The sequence below is a fragment of the Perca flavescens genome, chromosome 16 (genome assembly GCF_004354835.1).
Source record: "Perca flavescens isolate YP-PL-M2 chromosome 16, PFLA_1.0, whole genome shotgun sequence".
Classification (NCBI taxonomy): domain Eukaryota; kingdom Metazoa; phylum Chordata; class Actinopteri; order Perciformes; family Percidae; genus Perca; species Perca flavescens.
Genome location: NC_041346.1, coordinates 1,609,212 through 1,632,057, shown reverse-complemented (window position 1 = coordinate 1,632,057; position 22,846 = coordinate 1,609,212). Strand labels below are relative to the sequence as shown.

General features: G+C 39.9%; 1 protein-coding gene across 4 annotated transcripts in view; it reads left to right on the top strand.

Moving 5' to 3' along the window:
• Positions 1-22,846, top strand: part of slc38a9 (solute carrier family 38 member 9) — a 50,086-nt gene that overhangs the window by 18,832 nt on the left and 8,408 nt on the right. For all 4 annotated transcript variants that reach the window (XM_028602066.1, XM_028602067.1, XM_028602063.1 and 1 more), the window contains 3 exons: positions 2,410-2,469; positions 11,203-11,406; positions 13,045-13,152. In XM_028602066.1, coding sequence (XP_028457867.1) covers positions 2,410-2,469; positions 11,203-11,406; positions 13,045-13,152 — 372 coding nt within the window. The remainder of the gene's footprint in view (positions 1-2,409; positions 2,470-11,202; positions 11,407-13,044; positions 13,153-22,846) is intronic.

Sequence of the window (22,846 nt, the reverse complement as noted above, 5' to 3'; positions counted from 1 at the left end):
CTGATGCCAGTGACAAAGTTCCATTTAAAAAAATTGTTTTGGACAACACATGGTACCAATTACATTATAAGAGCAATAAACTGTGCCAGATTGTGCAGTTCAGCAGGAACAATGACTTCTTCCACTTCCATGTACGACTTTGAATGTAGCACCACAGTATTCACTCGGCAGTCAGCATAGCGTCCGCTCTGCCAAGGCAACCTGCTGGCGCAGCCCACAGGTAAGACATGTGAAAGATATTAGCCTTTTTGAATAGATACTTTGGGATATTATCCCCGCAGTGGCATTTGTTTTGTCATTAACACATAAAGGGAAAATAGGTGGACAGCTGGAAATGAAGCATCGCTAGCACTAAAGTTAGCATTAACGAACGTTAGCTTCACACTAGCTGGTGTTTTTACACTAATTTCAGTGTCCAGCTCAAGTTTTTTGACTTTAACGTGTAGTGGTCTTTGTTAACCTCTGTTTGTCAGAATGACCATAACTCGACAGTGGCTTCCTGCAGCCGTACAGCCTTATAAATGTAAAACATTATAGATAACTAGCATTGCTAGTGTTACCTTTTCATGGTTAGTTTAAACAACATAACTTGTCCTGGTCCGCTTTGTTAATCAATCAATCAAAGCTTTTATTACGGACACACAGTGTCCAGAAAACAGACCGTAGGACATACAAATACAAAAAGACAAGTTAGTGTATTCTGATACTTAAGTTAGGCTGTGGTAGAAGCCTTCAAAGTTTGCCCACTTGGCATATTTTGTAAGGCATAACTGTCATGCAGTGACATGTAACGTTATAGTGTAAAACGTAATTTATCAGGCCAGAGCATTAATGTAAAGTCATATTTGTCTACTCTGTAAAAAGAGACCTTCTTCACTGCAGCCACTGTCGAGTTATGGTCATTCTGACAAACAGAGGTTAACAAAGACCACTACACGTTAAAGTAAAAAAAAACTTGAGCTGGACACTGAAATTAGTGTATAAACACCAGCTAGTGTGAAGCTAATGTTAGTTAGTGCTAACTTTAGTGCTAGAGATGCACCTATTTTATTTTTTTATTTTTATTACTACACCTATTTTCCCTTTGTGTTAATCACAAAAAAAATGCCACTGCGGGGATGTCGCAAAGTATCTATTCAAAAATGCTAATATCTTTCACATGTCCTACCTGTGGGCTGGTGCCAGTGAATACTGTGGTGCTATAAGTCATACATGGAAGTGGGAGAAGTCATTGTTCCTGCTGAACTGCACAATCTGGCACAGTTTATTGCTCTTATAGTGTAATTGCTACCATGTGTTGTCCAAAACAATTTTTTAAATGGAACTTTGTCACTGGCATCAGTTTAAGTAAAAATCACATGTATATTGAGGATAGAAAGCATTCAGTCATAGTTCTCACAGTAACACCATTTCCTGAAGGCAACATGACAGAGGAGTCTTCTGCCTTCTTTGTTAGGCTGTCACTCATAATGCCACGCCCCTCTGAGTTGAAGCCACGCCCCCTACGCAAAATCAGGGCCAAAAGTCTGAAACCGAAAAAAAATGATCTGAAAGTGGAAAAACAGATCTGAAACCGAAAAAAAAAGATTTGAAACCGTAAAAAAAGATTTGAAGCCGTAAAAAAAAAACATGAAATGTGGAACTGAAAACAAATATAAAAGTGAAAAATTTATAATTTATAATTTATTCAAAATAATTCCAGAATTTAATCTATATTTTATTCAAACTGAAAGAAAAATTGGTACACTTATTTTTAGTTTGAATACATGGTTTTATTTTTTCCAAGTTTTGACCAAAACTTACATTTTCAATTTCAAGCTTTAGTTTTCAACTATATATATTTTTTTCAAATTAACAAAACATTTGGCCCTGATTTAGCTCCATAGATGAGGCTTGATTTGATAATAATGTTCAGTACATTTTTTCCCTTTTTAAACTGACAGATACAGCAAGCTAAGATAAAATGACAACAAAGGATATTTGCACAATCTTAGACAATGTGATTCTGTATTAAGCTGACATTTGCTAGATTGTATTAAGAATTACAGTAGCTAGCAAGCTGACATGGTCACATTCATTCACTACAGCATAGGTTATTTATCTCTTCTGCAAATATAATGGAATTACACATCAGTATTCATTTTTTTTTTTTTTTTTTAAGAGTCTAAACCTCTTTTGACCTTTCAAATTTTGCACTGACGTTCACTCTAAAGATGATCTACCAAATCCAGAGCAAGATGGTGGTCGGGAGCATAGACGGTTGGCTCTGTCTGTCAAGAGAAAGTGAAATCCTAGCAATGTTGCAATCACAGCTTATAGATAACGGTTATTTAGTGCATTATTAGGATGTTGTACCACTAAAACATGCAAGAAGAGCTTTGAACTGATGGTTTCCTCTCTTGTCTACAGACTATGCTCACAATGTCAACATGTCAGATTCAGAGTTTGGAACCAACGGCTCAGATAGAGGTGAGTCCCTGACCCTATCCAACTTTCAACTTTATTGTAGATGTGTTTTTTTTTTGCCAGAATATATTTATTAAGTTTTGTGCATACACAAACACAAGACAAAGCAGCAATCTACAAATATTTAACACTTATCTTTAAAGGGGTGATAGAATGATTATATAGGGTATTTCACACTGTTCCTTATGGTCTCCTAATGGGGTGTGTAACATTGGCTGGGCTGAAAATGGCCTGGTTGATATTTTATTGGCCCTTATGCATCCCTGTGTTTTGGCCCTATTTGTAACAAGAGCTTTTCTTCCAAATATGGTATGCTCGTGAATATTTAGATGAGCTGCGCGCTGATTGGTTGAGCGAATTGCCATACGCAGACATTAGAGATGCGCGCTGATTGGTTTAGCGAATCCCCAATACACACACATTAGAGAAGCGACAGAATCTCATATTCCAGATACTGCAATGTTTCATTACCAAATTCACTCCTGAGACTTTTTTATGTGAGAAATCAACTATATAAAGCTCAAATATGGGCCGTTTTACGAAAATTGATGGCTAATTGCAAATATGGTAAGACGTATGGTAAGTGTCGGACTTCAGCGGCAGTGCTGCTGCCTCGCCGCCCGCCCAGCCTTCCTTCAAAGACCCCGGCCTGCTGTGAGCTCCGTTAGGCTGGCAGCCCTGACAGAGCTCCAGGGCCTGTAACTCCCCTCTTCCTGCTAGCTAAATGGCCCGTGTGTGAGAGTGAGAGCGCGGTCAGCGCGCTTGTTACACCAGCAATCTCTTACCAAATGTTACACACAATGTCCCGCCACTTAGCTATACAACATCTAAATGTCTTATAAAGCTAACAAGTTCAAGTGTCCGATTTCAAGTTAATTAATATTTGTGAAGTTTAGCTAGGTGTTTCGTTAGCTGCGACTGTCACTTCAATTCTATCTATGTGTAGCTACAAATCACCGATAGTTAGCTTCATTTTTGGTCATAATTCGAGTATATTTACAGTTTGAATTTCGTCACGCCACTTATACAACATCTAACTAAATGTCTTATAAAGCTAACAACGGTGTACGATTTCAAGTTAATGAATATTTGTGAGCTGTAAGGGTTTCGTTAGCTGCGACTGTCCTTCAATCCTATGTGTACAGATTGAGGCTAGTTAGCTTAATTTGTTGTCATAATTCGAGTATATTTACAGTTTGAATTTCGTCACGCCACTTACACAACATCTAACTAAATGTCTTATAAAGCTAATAACGGTGTCAGATTTCAAGTTAATGAATATTTGTGAACTGTAAGGGTTTCGTTAGCTGCGACTGTCCCTACAATCCTAGCTATGTGTACAAGATTGCGGCTAGTTAGCTTCATTTTTGGTCGTAATTCAAGTATATTTACAGTTTGAATTTTGTCACGCCACTTATACAACCTCTAACTAAATGTTTTATAAAGCTAACAACGGTGTCCGATTTCAAGTTAATTAATATTTGTGAGCTGTAAGGGTTTCGTTAGCTGCGACTGTCCCTTCAATCCTAGCTGTGTGTAGCTACAAATCACGGATAGTTAGCTTCATTTTCGGCGAAATTCTGAGTATATTTACGGTTTGAATTTCGCCACGCCAGTTATACCACATCTAACTAAATGTCTTATAAAGCTAACAACGGTGTCCGATTTCAAGTTAATGAATTTTTGTGAATTCCAGAGGAATTCTAAGAGGAGGCTAGCTAGCTCCATCCAGCCGCAGGCTTTATCAATGAGACTTGCGGACAAGAGGCGTGTATTTCCCCAATCGTTTGTTTAAATAACTCAACACATTATAATTACACACATTAAAAGATTAACTGAAACCTGTGGTAACAGATTGCTGGTGTAACAAGCTCGCTGACCGTGCTCTCACTCACGTACACCGGGCATTTAGCTAGAAGGAAGAGGGGAGTTTCAGGCCCTGGAGCTCTGTCAGAGCAGGGGCATTTAGTTGTCTATTTCCCCAAGAGACGGTGACCTTGCGCGGGTATGGAGTGCTGTAGGCTGCAAGTCGTGACGGAGCTCCAAGTTCCTCATAGCAGGCCGGGGTCTGTGAAGGAAGGCAGGCTGGGCGGCGAGGCAGCAACACAGGCAGCACCGGCGCTGAACTCCGACACACAGTCGTACAAAATTTGCAATTAACCATCCATTTTTGTAAAGTGGCATAAAAAAGTTTCAGAAGTGAATTTTGTAATGGAATAGCAGAGAGCTGCGTGACCTAGATTCAGAAGACTACCTGATCTCAGGTCAGTTGTGTAGCCTATGTAAATGTTGGGGCGTGACCGTTCTCTTAATACACCCATGGGCTGACAAAGGTTCCGGTTTTTGGGAGGTTGACGTCAACTTCCAGCTTTGTTGAGATTTTCCCGTTTTCAGTGGCAGTTTCAAAATATGAGATTTTCATAGTAAAGGGGTGTCAGTGGGACTTTGAGCTTCTATGTATGTCCTATTTACCCACCGAACTGTCGTTATTCAACTATGACAGGGTGAAATCAGTTTTGCATTCTATCACCCCTTTAAAATAAAAAATAAGAATAGAATACATAAGTTATACAAATCAGGTGATACAAATTATTGTCCAGAATTAAACTGCAGTGTCCACACATCTCAGTCATTGTCATCTGTAAAATCCAAATCTTTGGTATAATCAATAAAATTATTCCAGATATTCTCAAAAAGTCCCTGTTTGCCTTTTAGCACAAATGTAATCCTCTCTAGTGGCAGAGCAGACATCATCTGCCGTAACCATAAAGTGCCTCTTGGTCTACATGTTTTTTTCCAAAATAAAGCTATTCATCTTTTGGCGTTAAGCAGACTAAGGTCTATAAATGTACGTTCATTTTTAGTATAGTTATGCTTCTCTGGATATAAGCCCAATAAAAATAATTTTGGTTCTAATATTATTTGTTTGGAAATAATATTTTGAATAATGTCTTTTACTTCTTCCCAAAAGAGTGTAATTTTTGCACAATGCCACATACAGTGAACCAGTGTTCCTCTACATTGTTTACACTTTGAACACACATCAGGAATGTTTCCATTATCGACAGAGTTCCATTGGTGTCACATATGTTCGCATTAACCATTTAAATTGAGTAACTTTAAGACGAGTATTTATTGATGTTGTGTGGGCTAAAGTGCATGCATCTTGCCAGTCTTCCTCTGAAAGTTGCAATGACAAATCATCCTTCCAAGCTCTAAATCTATCATGAGAACTTTCAAGAACGTAAGACATAATCAGATTATTGATGTGATTGGTGATTTTGTTTCAAGCTGCTTTATTTGCCATGCCAACAATTTTCCAGCCCTATCACCCTGCTCGTAAAATGTCTGTTTCAAGCGTAGAAGACTTGAGGCCGCTCTAAAAGCAGACTGCTTATCATATTCCGCTCTCAATAATAATAATTCTTTCTCCAATTGTGAATTATTAATATTTTCAGAATTATTAACTTTCGTTTGAAGGGCTCTTATTCTATTTTCCAACTGTAATCTAGTTTCCTGTATCTTTTTTGAATTATAACCTGTATAACTGATGATATGCCCTCTCAAAAAAAGCCTTGAAAGCTTCCCATTTAACGCATGCAGTAGTTTGTGTAGTATTAATTTGAAAGAACTCATCTATCTGTTTTTCTAAATATTTCACCAAGTCTTCATCTTGTAACCATTTATGTTGGAAATGCCATCTGGGTGGATCTCTTAATAGTTTATCATCCCTGTAGACCAAACAGCATGGTGCATGATCCAAGATCACAATATTATCATAAGAGCAGTCAGAAATTTTAGATTGCAATTCTGAAGAAACAAGAAAGAAATCTATTCTAGAGTATGTCTTAAAAGTACCCGAATGACAGGAATAAGCTCTAATATTCGGTTTTCTCTCTTTCCATATATCTAATCAATTTAAATCTCTCAAACCTATGGATTGTAGCCCTACAGTTGTTATGGGAATTGTCAACCCCAGTTGATCTGTCCATTTCTGGGTTTAATGTACAATTTAAAATCCCCGGCTATCATATGAAGTCCTGCAAGCGTTGAGAGAGTAAGAAATAGGTCATTATAAAAATTGCTATCATCCACATTAGGACCATAAACATTTGTTTTATTTAGCATTTCTGATAACAAAGATCCTTGAAGTATTAGAAATCTTCCCCTTTATCTTTTAATAATATTTTTTATTTTAAATGGAACTGACTCATGAATTGGTGTCATAACCCCTCTAGCTTGAGATGTAAACGATGCCGCATACACAGTGGCCCTCATTTATCATTCTTGCGTAGAAACGGGCGTATATATTGTAAGATTATGCATACACTCCTCTCACCGCCTGATTTATGAAGCTGTGCGTACCTTTGAAATCCAGGTGTACGCAATACCTGCCCTTGATAAATGCCGCGGCTGAAAACGATCGTCATTAGAATAACACGCCCCAATATATTCTAGGTTTTGAGGCCTCGCCCCTACAATTCACGACACGGTGAGACATAATCCAGCTGAGAAGCGGCACTTTTCAGAGGTGGAGATTGAAACCCTGATATCTCCAGTTCATTTGCATTAAAGTGTGTACTATTTGGCAGCCTGAAAACTGGTATTAAAGGCTGTAGAAAGAATGTGGCATGGAAGGAGATCACTGATGCGGTCAACAGTGTTGCCGTAGTAAATCAGACTCCAGCTGAAGTTTAGCCTATTTAATTTATACATCGACACATTTTTCTATAGTCCTAATTAGAGATGTTCCGATACCGATACCACTATCGGTATCGGCTCCGATACTGCCTAAAACGCTGGTATCGGTATCGGGAAGTACTGGAGTTTATGCACCGATCCGATACCACGTAATAAAGCCCTAAAGAAAATCTACATTAAAGTAGTTTATTTATGTTCTTTTTCCGTTATAACTGACTGTCAAACTGGAGAATAAAAGAAAGTTCTGGGGCATTCATTGTTTGTGTTTGTTCATGTTTCACAAAGAGTTTAACCTGAGCCAGACCGACAACAAAGATAGAAATAATATCACATCCATACAGGGACAGTAGTATACAGCTGTTAAAACATAATAAAATATATGACACTCTGGTATCGGATCGGTACTTGGTATCGGCCGATACGCAAGTTCAGGTATTGGAATCGGTATCGGGAAGCAAAAAAGTGGTATCGGGCCATCTCTAGTCCTAATAGTAATATACATGCTTCTATTGCAATCTCTTAGGCCTACATATGTAGGTGTACTTATATTTAAATAAACACACGGTAGCGGAGTTTATGCAGTGTCTTTTATTTTACTCGTGTTTTTTTTCATGAGTCGGAACGAGGCAACAGCTGAGGGAGAGCGCTTGTCCTCCGCCCCCCCGTGCTGGACCCTGTCTCCTGACAGCAGAGGGGCTGGAAAAACAAGCCAAAATAACTCTGTCAATGGCAGAAATAAATCATTCACTTGAAAGAGAAACAAAAACCTGAAGAATAAATACAAATGTTGTGCATCGTCATGTTTCCTGTATTGAATATCCTTGCCAAACAACACTATAGGCTACCTTTTAAAGCGAGGAATAATATCCTGTCTCCTTAGTATAGCCCCCAGTTGGGGCTGTTCTGGACACTGCTCTCCGGGCATCGGGTCATCTGGCTCCATCGCTACATTTATGGCACCGTGTTTTCCTGCGAGATGTTGTACAGAACCAGGCTAAAACAATGTTGCATACCGGCGCATAGAGGTCTTCTTTTAGTTTGTCAGTGCGTTTTGTGGTGTTAGGAATTGTTTTTCTGTGCATTTCCGCACTAACTCAAAATTATGCGTACATGTAAACCACCTCCTGAGCTGGCGTAGGATTTGAGCGTGCCGTATGCCAACGTCCATATTGATAAATCTCAAAGTCACCGTGGTTTTGGTGTACGCACTTTTGATAAATGAGGGCCAGTGCCCTTCCACCTCCTTCTCACCCTTATACTATCATCAATGAGGTGAGTTTCTTGCAACAGTACAATTTTAGCATTCATTTCTTTCAGTTTGTTCATAACCTGTTTTATCTTTTGAAGACGTTGCAGACCTCTGCAGTTCCATGAAATAAAATTTAAGATTCACTTCTTGAAACATAACTTATGGAAAAAAAAAAACTTTACCAGGTTGCTTTGCAATGTAAAACTATCCTTGCTTATAGGCATAACAAATTGGGATGTTAGAACAAACATCCAACACTCTGAACTATCATAACCCCCTCTACCTTCCCCCACTCAAGAGGGTATCCCCCCCTGCTGTTGGTCTCCCGTTATTGCTAGGACCGGTCCACACCAGTGAGGATCAGTCAAACCACTCTCTTGTTCCAACCTACTCTAATTACTACTGCCACTGCTACACTCTAACAAGTATTAACTTATAACTCCTGCTCACTTTGATTTACACTTGGCTTGTTGTACAACAATAACATCTTAATTTGTCTCAAAATAATGTGACATCTTATGATCACTGTTTAATAGAAGTACACAGTCATGCTATATATTACACTTTTGTAAATATATAGCTTCAAACTTTAGTACAAAATAATTATGTGTCAGTCATTAAGTGAAATAAAATAATAAAATAAGAAAGGCCTTGTCATGGTTATTTGTGTCCTACCTACAACAAATTACATACCACATTAATTGGCTTATTGGCAATAATCATCTTGTATTCCTGCCTCTTCTTCATGTAAGTGTTTTATTCTCCTGAGAAAAACGTGTGCCTCAGCAGGGCTTTTAAAGGAATAAGTTTTGCCCTCGTGAGTCACCAGCAGGGTCGCAGGATGAGACACTCCATGGCGGATACCCAGTTTACGTAATTCCGCACTAATCTCCTTTTTCACATCTTGTAGAGTTGCTGCCAAACAATCAAGCCTAGAGGTGAACCCTGTTTCCATTGAGACTAACTTTGCCAGTATTTGATCAGCTTTGGTGTCTGCTGGTTCATTTTCATTGTCAGTTTGCGTATTCATGGCCTGGTTAGCTTTGGTTGCTTCGTCACAACAATTACAATCAAACCGGCTCGGCTGTCTGGTTGTCCCACCTTTACCTTTCTGTGACTTTACCTAGCTAGGCATCACACCTCAAAATCTTCTATTTGAAACTGTAAGTGAGCAGGAGAATTTTTTGCGAAATTAGCAGCAGAGCAGCAAAAAGCACGTTTTCCTACATGGCCGCCATAACCGGAAGTCGTAGATGTAGGTTTTAGCAGAAGACACATTGTGAGAATTTGGTCTTGAATTCCCGATGTCAGAATTTTGACAAAGGCTGTCTTTGGTCTTTAAAGCTCTAAATTGTTCGTGGATAGATCTATTGCTGCAACTAACGACTATTTTCACTGTTGATTAATCTGTCGATTATTTTTTCAATTAATGGATTAGTTGTTTGGTCTCTAAAATGTCAGAAAATTGTGAAAATTGTGGATCGGCCCAAGATGACATCCTTAAATGTTCTAGTTTTGTCCACAACTCAAAGATTTTTCATTAAAAAATGACTAAAACCGATTAATCGATTATTACAGGAGTTGGCGATTAATTTAATACTGGACCACTCAAATTGTGCTGGCATGGTTGTGAAGTAGAGGGTACGCTCATGCACTTATTGTGGTACTGTCTGCTTGTTAAACAAATTTGGTCTGACATTGTTGAAGACCTGTCATGTTCTCTCAGAATTGTTATCAAGCCTTGCCCGAATACTTGTATATTAGGCAAAATTGTACAAATGTACATTGACTTTTTTATCTGCCAAATGGATTATTCAATTTAACTGGAAAGACCGCAAACCCAACTGTTTCAACCTGGAGTACTGGCGCAAGGACTTCATGGACTTGTGCGATAGGTTGATGTCACTTAAAGGTGCTCTAAGCGATGTTGGGTGACGGCACTTGTTGTTGACGTTTGAAGTATTTTCAAACAAAACAAGGCTAGCTCGCCCCTCCTTCCTCCTCATCACGTCCCCTCCCCCTCCCTTCAGTGCTTCCGCGCACTAACCCTCCATCCCCCACCCCCAAATCCTTCTTGTCGGTTATTGGCTGGAAGACTGTTATGTTTGGTGGTGCAGGTTAGCGCAGTTGGTTTTTGTTGGCGTTTGCGGAGCCTGGGCTGTCTACAGAGACCGTGTTTTTTACAGTGTGTTCAGGGGACAGACAGCTAGCAGATAGTGAGGAGATGTTTCCTGTATGTGACAAAAAGAACTTTAAGGTCCCTGGATCTTTATTTGATCATGTCTTGACAAACAATGTATAAGCTCTATGTAACTTCTGTCTGGTTGTAAAACCAACTAAATAGAAGTTACAAAGAGCTACATTAGAAAATAATGTTAATGGCAATAATAACAATAATGGTACTGTGGATGTGCAGGACAAACAAGATGGAGAAGTGAAATCAAGTTGAGTCTGTTTACTCCCACTTAATAGCGACAGCTTACAGCTTCAGGTAACACAGGTAAAACTCACAGTACTGCCAATAAGCTCAAATAGTTTCCCAGAAACCCCCTCTCTTCCCAGTGAGCTCCCTACTTAAAGGAGCTGCAGTCTCTAGTGAATATGTCTATATTGTGGTTCACCACAGTACCACAGATTCTGAAATATTCTGCAACTTCATGTTAAGACTGCACACTTCTTAAAAATGACTAGGTGTTTCCTAATAATAATCTCAAGTAGGAAAATAAACGTTTTTGGTTAGTAAACTGACTTTCTGGATGCTAATGCTTTGTTGATGTGTTCACCAGTCATCTGTCCATACCCAAACACTGAACCCGGAGGGAACCACACCATCAGCACACTATACATCAGTGGAAATGACACTTCTGATGGCACCTCTTTTGAACACTGGTGGAGCAAAACCAACACCATCCCCCTCTACCTCATCATCCTGCTGCTGCCGCTGCTCTGCTTCCGCTCAGCCGCCTTCTTTGCCCGGTTTACTTTCTTGGGTAAGATGGGGCAAGAGCAATGACATGAAGAGTGGATAGCAGAGTTTGTGATAAGTCAGAAGGCGTGGGTATTACCTTAAATAAAAGCATCCACTGCCACCAGAGTTTTTTTAACTCACAGTTGCGTTTTGAAACATCAGCAGTGACTTAGGGGAGGTGCTCTAAAAAACAGTGGGCTTATTTAGGTCTTTGGTTGCCTTTAAAACCGCATTAATTGATGTTTGGCAGCCAGCTAGTTGCCAGTGTGTTGGACTTATGATGTTTTACTTCAGTTTAAAATAATCTAATATCTGACTGCAGGTGTATGAGGTAACCAAGTAGCTAAATTAGAACTCAGCGGAATAACCAAAAAAAATCAAATATCACAATATTTTTGACCAAATACATCAATATTAATATTGTAGGGTTGACTATTGGTGCTTCCACACAATATTAACACAATAAGAGTTTTGATAAATATTCACCAGTAATGTGCATACAATGACTGAGTGGGTAAAGGCAAATAATAGAACAGCTAGTAAGTCTGATAAATTCAGAAAATTACATCACTTTACTGTAATGCAGCCTTTAAAACCAGGAAAAGAAAACTCGTGTCATATAACTATATTATATTACATTATATATATATATATATATATATATATATATATATATATATATATATATATATATATATATATATATATATATATATATATATATATAATCAATGTCGATATAATATGAATACATTGCCCAGCCCTAAGCTAAATCGGCCAGCATGTCAAGGTAAGTTGTATGTGCTGAGGTCAGTACTAGACAGCAGGTTTAGTGTAAACTCTTGAGTTTGTTAACCCTGAGGTGAGGGAAACTGAGTTTCAGTTCCAGAAACAGATCCCTTTAACCCTGGATCTCTTCACTCTCATTTAAATATTACACATTGTGGAGTCATTCTTAGCTCAGAATCAGGTTTATGCGTTGTCCTTTTTTGCGAGTTCGAGAGGTTTTGTGACCTATGGGATTCTGTGCACATCGACAAGACAACTGTCGTGTGTCAGTCATTTCCCCTGCACTGAAACAGTTACTGCGCATTTCTTAAGTAATCGCTGTTTAAAAATCTAAGTGAAGCTTTAGACACATACTGTAAGATGCAGTAGATTTTACAGGTGTATTTAATAAAGTGGCCAATGAGTGTATGTAAAATATGAGATTACAATAATTTCTCTGTAAGTAAAATACAGTATGTCTTATCTGATTGATCTATATTTTTGTGCTTTGTTTTTTTTCTATATTTTGTCCTCATCAGGTTATAGCTAAATGTATATACAGTATTTAAAGTTATTTTTTTTTTCCACCACTTTCATTCATTAAGGACATTTCACTTTGGTGAATAATGAATAAGAGGACTTAACTTATTGACTCAATAAGTCAATTCTAACTTTCCTTGCTGCTGCTACGGTCTCTCTTAACTCATAGTGAACATACTGATTCATACTCTGATCAGCTGTTCTTATCTCGGGTCTATTCAATTTAGAGTTCAGGCTTAGGTTCAGATTTTGTTAATCCTGGTTTCTGGAACAGGCCCCTGTTTTTTCTTGTAAATATGCTGTGTGCTGTTTCGTTCATCCATCCATTGTTGCGTCCTTCTGTCTTGTCCAGGCACCATATCAGTGGTCTACCTGATTGTGCTGGTAACGATTAAAGCTGTCCACCTCGGCTTCCACCTAGAGTTCCACTGGTTTGACACAACCAAGATCTATGTTGCAGGTAAGGCTTGTGCAGATTTGAATGCTTATTTATTTATCTTTCTACAGCAAGTCACATGGACCTATTAGACTCTAGCTAACTGTAGTTCCATTATATACGAGGATATTGATTCCTGCTTGAAGTCCAGATTAAAAAAGGTTCTTCCTGTGACACTGTTTTTTTCTCCCCCTTTTACATCTTTAGGTGTATAAGGCCATTGAATACAATGTTGCTGATCAATAAGCAGAATTGCTTTATGGATTTTTATATGATTATTGCATCAAGGTGGTTGGATATGTTGGATACCCTTAGGGTACAGATTTGATCATTGACAAATTATCAAAAGATGTTTTATCAATATTAATAAAGTTATGAATATGGTTATTAATAACTGTATCAAATCGACAAAAATCAAAACTGGGCACCACCCTGCAAGTCAGGGACCAATAATCAAACTGTGGAACAGTCTCATTTCTGTGAAAATCCTTAAAAGGGAACAAAGGAAGGGGTGATTTCGAGCACGGACCGGTTCAGCCAGCAATTATTACAACAAGTACACAAATAATCACAAGCAACTACTAATTAAGTATAATAAGATTTATTAACTTCACAATTATCTGTAGCTAATCAATAATCCTTCAATAATAAACTTATATACCTTTTTACAATATCACAACCAAAAACAAAGCTGTGTGTGTGTGTGTGTGTGTGTGTGTGTGTGTGTGTGTGTGTGTGTGTGTGTGTGTGTGTGTGTGTGTGTGTGTGTGTGTGTGTGTGTGTGTGTGTGTGTGTGTGTGTGTGTGTGTGTGTGTGTGTGTGTGTGTGTGTGTAAGAGGAGGGGTGGTGTCGAAGTGTAGTTCTAACACAAAAACAACTTCAAAAATGGCTACTCCTGTGAGCTGCACAAAACTATTTAGCCTCAAGAGGGCGATAGTGGTGCTGGGTGCACGAGGAGGGGTTGAACAGGTAAAGGGGGGGTTGCTAGCTTTAACCCCACGTGGTTAAACTAGCAGCGTTAGCTCGGGAGCTACGTGGCTAGCTTGTGTCCGTGTGTCTGTTAGTAAAAGGAACAGAATAAAGGAGGAAAACACTCTGATCTTAGTTATCGATAATGGCCAGCTCCCTCAGCCACCCAGGTCTGGACCCCACGTGTAGTTAGGACAGACTGAGACTTTTGATTTACCGAGGGAAACTTTGGTCATTATAACCACTCCATTGGCTAACAGCTGATTCACCGCGATTATCTCGCGGACAGTAACTAAACTCCGTGAAAGGAGTGGTTTAGCAGGTAGCGCTTATGGTTTTAACCAGCTACTTAACACAACATAACCAACGGTATAATGATCGATTATACATTCACAGAAAATAGATTAATAATCCTATATGAACCATTACATGATTACAATCAGATCACATTAATGGCACAAGCGGTAGCAAACCCTTTGCTCATTAATAAACAAACCAAAACGCACTAGTTCTAACGTCTGCCCAGAACTGTGTACAGCCTTACTGTGTGCGTTGTTTGTCAGTTAATCTCTTGCCAGAGGTTAATGATCCGTTTCGTCCAGAGCAGGGGACGATACGTGATCCAGGTCGACAAGCAAGAAACAGAACGCCGTCCTTTTCTTGAATCCAGGCTGATTAAACCCGCTGCAGATGAGGGGAACACTCGGCCAGTATTTCCTCGGATCCCCTTTGTATATCAGACAGATATAAAATGTCCCAGCTCAACTCGACCAGCGAGGTGATGCTGGCTAGCTAGTCCGGACTAGTGTGCCTCCTGTAGTAACCGGGGTCACCGTGGAAAAAGCGAAGAAGCACAGATGCCGACAGCTTTTATCCTTCCTCCGCCTCCTAGTGGCGTGGTGGTGCATTCAAAGGCCCGACAGCCAGTGGGAAAACTGCAACTTTGTCACAGGTGTGAAGCAGTTCTTTGTCTCACCACCAGTCTGCCTTGTCCCACACGTGTTGAAGGTAGATTCTCCATTTTGGGGTCTCTGCTTCCAAGTGGCGGCCTGTAGGAGTTTGGTGAAACTGGCTTTGGGATTCACATGTAGGCCAAGATCCTTTGTCTCTGCCGTCAGCTCAATCTGAGCCATTTTTGGTTAAAATCAATGTTTAACCCCCTGCTTCTTGGTCCCCAACAAATAGTTAGCCAAAAGACATTATAGGTATTTACTATATTATCTTTTATCAATTTCTCAATAGGTCTTTTGAAAATGGTACTATGTTATTATATTTATCAAGATCGTGGTATAAATTGAGATATGGTATTCCACTGATCAGAGTTAACATTGGTGAGTTTATTACTGTGTCTGTTGATGTAATTGGTGGATGAAGTGTTTTTGCCCTGCTGGCATAGGGATGTTGATTTTGGTCTGTCTTTTGGTTGATGACCAACTCTGCCATGCAGTTTGATATTATTAGTTATATTAATAACCTTCTTTACCCTTCCCCTAGCTCCACCATCTTGCCAAAATTCTCTCTGGGCCAGATGTACGTACAATTGCGAAAGTAGCGTTATCGGCGCCGTTGCCAACCTGCAGAAAGCACACTCTGTGAAACTTCAGCTTACGTCGTATTTACAAAACCTCGAGTTCATTTGGTAATCAGTGCCTTTCTCCACCCACTATACCATAAATTGTGCACATTTAAAAGCGCAATTGAATGGGTGATGTCATAAAAATCCTGCTTGATGCGTGTTATTTTGGCATTAGTGGTGGGGAAATGTATGTATTGACTAGTGCGCTGTAGCAAAGCGTTAAGTACTGGTGCTATGATACGGCTGAGTGCAGACTGCGATATTCCCACTGCTGATGCTGTGACTGTTTGAAATGACCCTGATGCCAATATTTGTAATGTAGCGAGGAGTTGAACAGCTGCTGGAATGGAATGTGAACGCTGAGTCGGAGATTGGATGTCATCTTTGATTTATTCCAGTAACTGTTATATTGCCTGGCTGCTTAATCTGTAACGCTTAATGAATTTTGTCTTCACTCAACTGAAAAAGTTTGATCCTTGTGGCAAAAATCCTTTCAGCTCGTCTCCATCTTGCTCGGATTACTGCCGCCATTTCACCAGTAGGCATATGCCAGGAAACCCGCTTGCGCCTGGTTTACACCTGCTTTTAAGAGGCGGAGAATTTTCACCGCAAAATAGTGGTGCGGTTTTTTTACGTACGCACTTTACGCTTCCCCTCCCATCTCTTTATGGGAAACTACCACTTTCCCCTTCACCCTCCTATGAATGCATATGCATGACATGGAAAAGTGCAATTTGCCATTTTCAGCTCCCTTACCTCAGTGCGGCCTGTTTGTAAACTTAGCACAAAAAGTAAGGAAATTTGTGTTTGGTAGATTATTTCTCTGTGGTAACAATGCTTTTTGGCAATAAATCTTATACTGTTGGAAAGCCTGTTTAGTTCCCTTACAAATGGTGCCCCATTTGTAAGGAACATGTATTTGTGGGATGAGCAGCAGCGCTCAAACAGTGTATTTCTACCTAATTTCCCTCTCCAAAATCACTTCAGAAGTGTAGTCACTAGTAGTTGCTAGGGATGGGCATTAGATAAAATTTTCTTCGTCGATCGTCGGGAGAATTAATGATCGACTATCAATTAATCATTAATATTTTTATATTAAAATTCATTATTTATTTAACTTTTTATGAATTAAAAATGCAATGAAAATACAGGGTGTTTTTCTTCGGTGAGATCTTTATTACAAGAAGAGAAACTTAAATTGGACGTTAAACTAAACTTGAAGATAGATGCGCTTCAGTGCTCTAAAGCAGCGGAACCTGCAGCTGCGAGCCGCCATTCTTAAACGGAGACCCTCGTTTGTTCCCAAATAATAAATACATTAAAAAAAGAATCATGTTAAACAATAACTTAAACAAAAACATAATAATACTTAGATCTGACAGGTTTTGCCAAAATGTAACTCAAAACTATTCAAGGCACGCAGTCGAGAAAGAGGGTGAGAGAGATTAGCCTAAACAATCCAATTCAATCCAACTTTATTTGTAAAGCACATTTAAAACAACCAGGTTGACCAACGTGCTGGACATTGACATGATTATAAACACGCGAGTAACACAAAAAACATTTAAAACAAGACTAGAAAAATAAAATACAGAATACAACTCTCAAGCAGGTTTAAAGGCCAATGAATAAAAGTGAATTTTAAGTCGTGATTTAAAAATGTGAAGGCTGGGGGCCAGTCTGACATTCAGAGGCAATTCATTCCAAAGCCTTGGGGCCACGACTGAAAACGCTTGATCTCCCCTATTTTTGAGTCGTGTTCTAGGGACAACAAGGAGTAGCTGGTCAGCAGGAGCGTGGGGCTTCAGTAGTTCAGCGATATAAGCTGGGGCTTGACCATAAAGAGATTTAAAAACAAACAACAGAATCTTAAAATGTATTCTAAAGCAAACCGGTAACCAATGAAGGGAGGCAAGAACAGGTGTAATGTGATCTCGTTTACAAGTTCCGGTAAGGAGCCGAGCGGCAGCATTATGAACTATTTGTAATCTTGAGAGGGAGGCCTGGTTAATACCTACATATAAAGCATTACAGTAATCCAGGCGAGTTGTAATAAAAGCATGTATAACCCTCTCAAAATCGGTGAAAGATAAAAATGGCTTCAGTTTGGTAAGCAGACTGAGTTGAAAGAAACTAGCTTTTACAACAGAATTGATCTGCTTCTCTAGTTTAAACTCACGGCCCATTTTAACACCAAGGTTAGTTACCATGGACTTGACATAGGGTGTCAGAGGACCCAGGTCCAGTTGGGAGGCACCAAGAGTCTTAATATCATGACTTCAGTTTTACTTTCATTAAAATGTAAAAAGTTTAAGGCCATCCAGGCTTTTATGTCAGAAAAACAATCAAGCAGTCTTTGTAGGGAATTATCACCCTTTTTACAGGCAAGTAGATCTGTGAGTCATCTGCATAGAAATGGAAGCTGATGTTATGCTTCTTTAAGATGGAACCAAGGGGAAGCAAATACAGGGAGAAGAGAATCTGCGCCAAAATAGAACCCTGAGGAACTCCACATGTCAGTGGTGCTGCGGGGGTGAAGTAGAGCCTTTGAACACTCTCTGATAAAAATGATCTAAACCATTCGAGTGCCGTGCCTTTAATCCCCACACTGTGCTCGAGACGAGAGATAAGAACACTGTGGTCAACAGTGTCGAATGCTGCTGTGAGGTCTAAAAGCATTGCAGAATCTCCAGAGTCTGTTGAGATTAAAAGGTCATTAAAAACTTTTATAAGTGCAAACTGTGCTATGAAATGCTTTAAAGCCGGACTGGAACACTTCAAGGATACCATGCAGATCTAAAAATTATTGTAACTGCAGGAGAGCTGCCTTTTCTAAAATCTTGGACATAAAAGGAAGTTTAGAGATTGGACCATAGTTTGCAAGAACTAAGGTGTCCAGATTTGTCTTTTTGATAAGAGACTGCACCACTGCCTCTTTAAAACAAAGTGGCACATGATCAGAAGTAAGACTACTGTTAATAATTGCTTGGATGTTTGGTCCAATAGTGTGCCACACCTCTTTAAAAAGACGAGGTGGTACAATATCAATAGGACAAATTGAAGGTTTTAAATCAGTAAGGGCCGAGAGGGATAAAGGCTCAAACTTGACAACTGCTGCACACACTTGGGAAATGGAAGGGTCAAAGGCTGGAAGTGAAATGCTAGCTCTAACGGTGGTGATCTTTTCCACAAAGAAGTGGAGAAATTTTTCACAGGCTACAGAAGACTCTGCATTGTGGATCAGGGGGTATGAAGAACCGAGCTGATTTTGCTAAAAAGAACATGAGGTTTATGGCAGTTTTTTTCCAATAACTTCCGAGAGGTATTTAGCCTTTTCAGCTTTAACAGTTCTCTGGTAATTACGCCAACTATCCTTTAGGATATCGTAAAATACCTGCAGTTTATGTTTTTTCCACTGGCGCTCAGCTTTCCTACACTTTTGCCTAGCAGCTCGAGTTAAGTCATTTATCCAGGGTTCAGAATTCGGTTTGAAACGCCTGGGTTTAAGTGGTGCAATTGTGTCAAGAATATTGCTACAGATAGATGAAAAAGAGGAAATCAACTCCTCTATACCCAGACAAGCGGATGACCCTATATTTTCCATAACCTCAATAACCTCACCTTATTCGTAGAATTGGGCCACAGTGGCAGGTTTAATCATCCTGCGGAGACGAGGCAGAGCGCATTTCTTAACAATATTAGTGCTGATAAGGGAAACGTCAAATAAAACCGGTGCGTGATCAGAAAATACAGCTTTGTGTATTTCAATATTTAAAATAGGCAAACTGTGTGTCAAAACAAGATCTAATGTGTGGCCATGGATCTGTCTCGGACCACTTACAAACTGTGTAAGGTTAAAAGCATCAATAACATTTAAAAAATCTTTAGCCAGCAGATTTGTTGGACAGCATACATGAATATTCATATCTCCTACAATTAAGATCCTGTCATATTTCGGCATGATTTCAGACAGTAATTCAGAAAAATCTCAGATGAAGTTCTTGTTGTATTTCGGAGGTCGATGGATAAGTGCACACAGAACAGGCTGAAATTTGCCCAATTCTAACATTGTTAATTCAGAACTAGAGAATGTAGTCATTGGCAGCAGCCTGCAGTTGTACTTGTCCTTAAAAATAACGGCAAGTCCTCCTCCTCGACCAGTAGTCCTTGGGCAGTTAAAATATGTGCAGTCAAGCGGTAAAAGTTCAGAAAAACTGGACTCACCAACATTCAACCAAGTTTCAGTCACAAATAGGAAATCCAAATTGTTCCGGGAAAAGAGATCCTTCAAAATAAAGGTCTTATTTGCCAGCGATCTAGCATTGACCAGGGCAGCTCTGACAGGAGCAGGGGAACGGGCCGTACAAGGTTACATGACTCAACGACTGAAGATGTCCATGGTTAACGCCACCTCTACGAGGGCAAGGATACTCCATATCCGACACGAGAATCGGTACCAGCCAGGTGCTGGCAGGATCTAAGGCACGCCAGGAAACATAGCGATCTTGAAGCGAACAGAAGTGACGGCGGGTTCCAAATGCAGAATAATCCGCTAGGTTAGCTTTCAGCTTCACCAGCTGGCCGCTGCGTCTCCCACGGCGTCTAGTGCGTCTTCTCCGGACAAGGGAAGCCGGATTGCGTACGTGGTGAGCAGGTATGTTCAGCAGGAAGGGAGGGAGAAAAGTTTGTTGACCACCCCAGTCAGACTAGGGCGACTTCTCCAATGCGGTAATCAAGCAGCGTTTGGCGATCATAAACCAGCAGAGAGTCAATACATTGTATAAGCAGTGACACAAACAGTAAAATCACAAACAATTTGCCCCGCACCAGATAGCTTGCCACACACACTGGCGCCATCTTGAAAGGCCATTCCATTATAGACAAACAATGAATAAATAATGAATTAGTCTACTTAACAAAGCCTCATAAAACATAACTAGTAACTCACATACAACTTCTGCACCAGTCTACAGATTTTTGTTGAGAAAGATAAGTATGTTGACATGATCTGGGGTCAGACGTGACGGCAACCTGGTGACCGCCGGTCTAGCCGCCGAAAACACCCGCTCTGAGGGGACTGACGTTGCCGGGCTAACTTGGCCAGCCCGGGGAACCTTATTCCGTTCATTTTCCACCAGTCTGTGGAGGTGCAATCCAGGGGTAGGGGAGTCTCCCTCAGAAAGTTCTGAAGTTCTGCTTCGATGCCAGCCTCGCATTGAGTGATATAGTGCTCCCCAAGGAGTTGTGCCATAGCAGAGGAATGGGAGGCCGCCACTCCAGTGTTTGCGCTTCCCTCGTCCGTGTCAGACAGCGCAGCCTCGTCTCCCTGAGCCTGTGGGATAGCCGCCCTACCTCCACTGCATTAGCAGCCAGTCTCTGTGTTGGTGTAACCGTGTTCAGCAATTGAAGGCTGAAACCATCATGTCAGATCCACTTACCATCTTTAAAGGGGTGCCTCAAGGCTCCATCTTGGGCCCAATCCTTTTTTCTATTTACATTAATGACATAGCCAGAGCTGCTGGCACCTCACGAATTCACCTTTATACAGATTACACCATTTTGTACTCAGTTGGTTCTTCTCTCACCTCTGCAGCTTCCAATCTTAAATTAAGCTTCACCTCGATAGAACAGTTCTTTGATAACCTTCACCTCTGTATTAATACTAGTAAGACAAAATGTATAATTTTTAGCTGAAAACCTGTTACTGAGACTCCACCTACAATTACCTGCATGAACGGTATGGCTATAGAGTATGTCGAAACATATAAATATCTAGGTATCTGGTTGGATTCATCTTTGTCATTTATTACACACATCAAGAACCTTCAAACTAAAGTTAAAGCTAGACTAGCTTTTATTTTCCACAATAAAGCTTCCTTTACTCATGCTACCAAATGCATCCTTGTTAAGATGACAGTATGGCCAATTTTGGACTATGGCGATACTATTTACAGAATAGCACCAAATACAGTCCTAAAAAAACTTGATACACTCTATCATTCAGCCATCCGTTTCGCCACTAACGCACCTTTTCATACTCATCACTGTGATTTGTATAAACTGGTGGGCTGGCCCTCCCTTCATACACGGCGGCTCCATCATTGGTTTTGCTTCATATACAAGACAATACTGGGCAAGACACCTCTCTATCTGTCATCTTTTTTTCATGTTGCTCATAACACCCATTATACAAGATCAAGTAATTTTATTAAGTTTAGTACCCCCCCTACTTCTACTACCTTTGGACGCAATGCTTTCCGCTTTGCAGCAATACATGATTGGAACACACTACAAAATACTCTGAAACTTACGTCTCTAATCCCAATTTCCACCTTTAAGCTTAACCTACAAAACAACATAGTCGATTCCTGTTCCTGTTGATAAACATGAATCATATTTATACACATATACTTAAGCATTTTATTTTAATTTTTTTTCTTTGCTGTCTTTTTTTATTTTTTAATTGCTTGTTCTGTGTGTTATGTGTATGACATGTATATGTATAGTTGTGGAGTATGTTACCATTTATTTCTGTAGCCTCTTGGCCAGGTCATGTTTGTAAATGAGAAGTTGTTCTCAAACAGTTTACCTGGATAAATAAAGGTTTAAAAAAAATAAATAAATAAAGAAAGCGCAGGTGTTTGTGACGAGGGTCCAGCATTGATGAGATCATGGTGGCGAATGACACAAATCATCACCAGACTCAACCTGTATAAATAAATATATGATGGGGGAATCAATAATCAGAAAAAACACAAATAACAGTCAAGTATGCATGTAATTGGGTATATCATGTAAACTAAGATAAAAAAACAAGTTTAGCTTACATTCATTTGCTTGATGAGGGAAGAACGCACTTTTTTCTTGAATTCGGTGAGTCTGGGCCCATCACCTTCACTGCGCATGAGGTGGATATTGATGAGGCCGAAGGTGATGGGATAAGTGTTGCTCTGCAGACATAACCGTGGTGGCACATTTAAGTGCAGACAACACAGGCTGTGTGTCTTCGATCAGCTGCCAGTACTCCTCCTTCATCTCCAGGATCCTGGCATCTTGAAGCTTGATCACGGTTCGGTCCGACAGCACAGCAACAACAGCCCACCGCTGCTCCATTAGCCGTTCAAACATCTCGCACACGGAGTTCCACTGTATTTTACACGACTGGATAAGCCG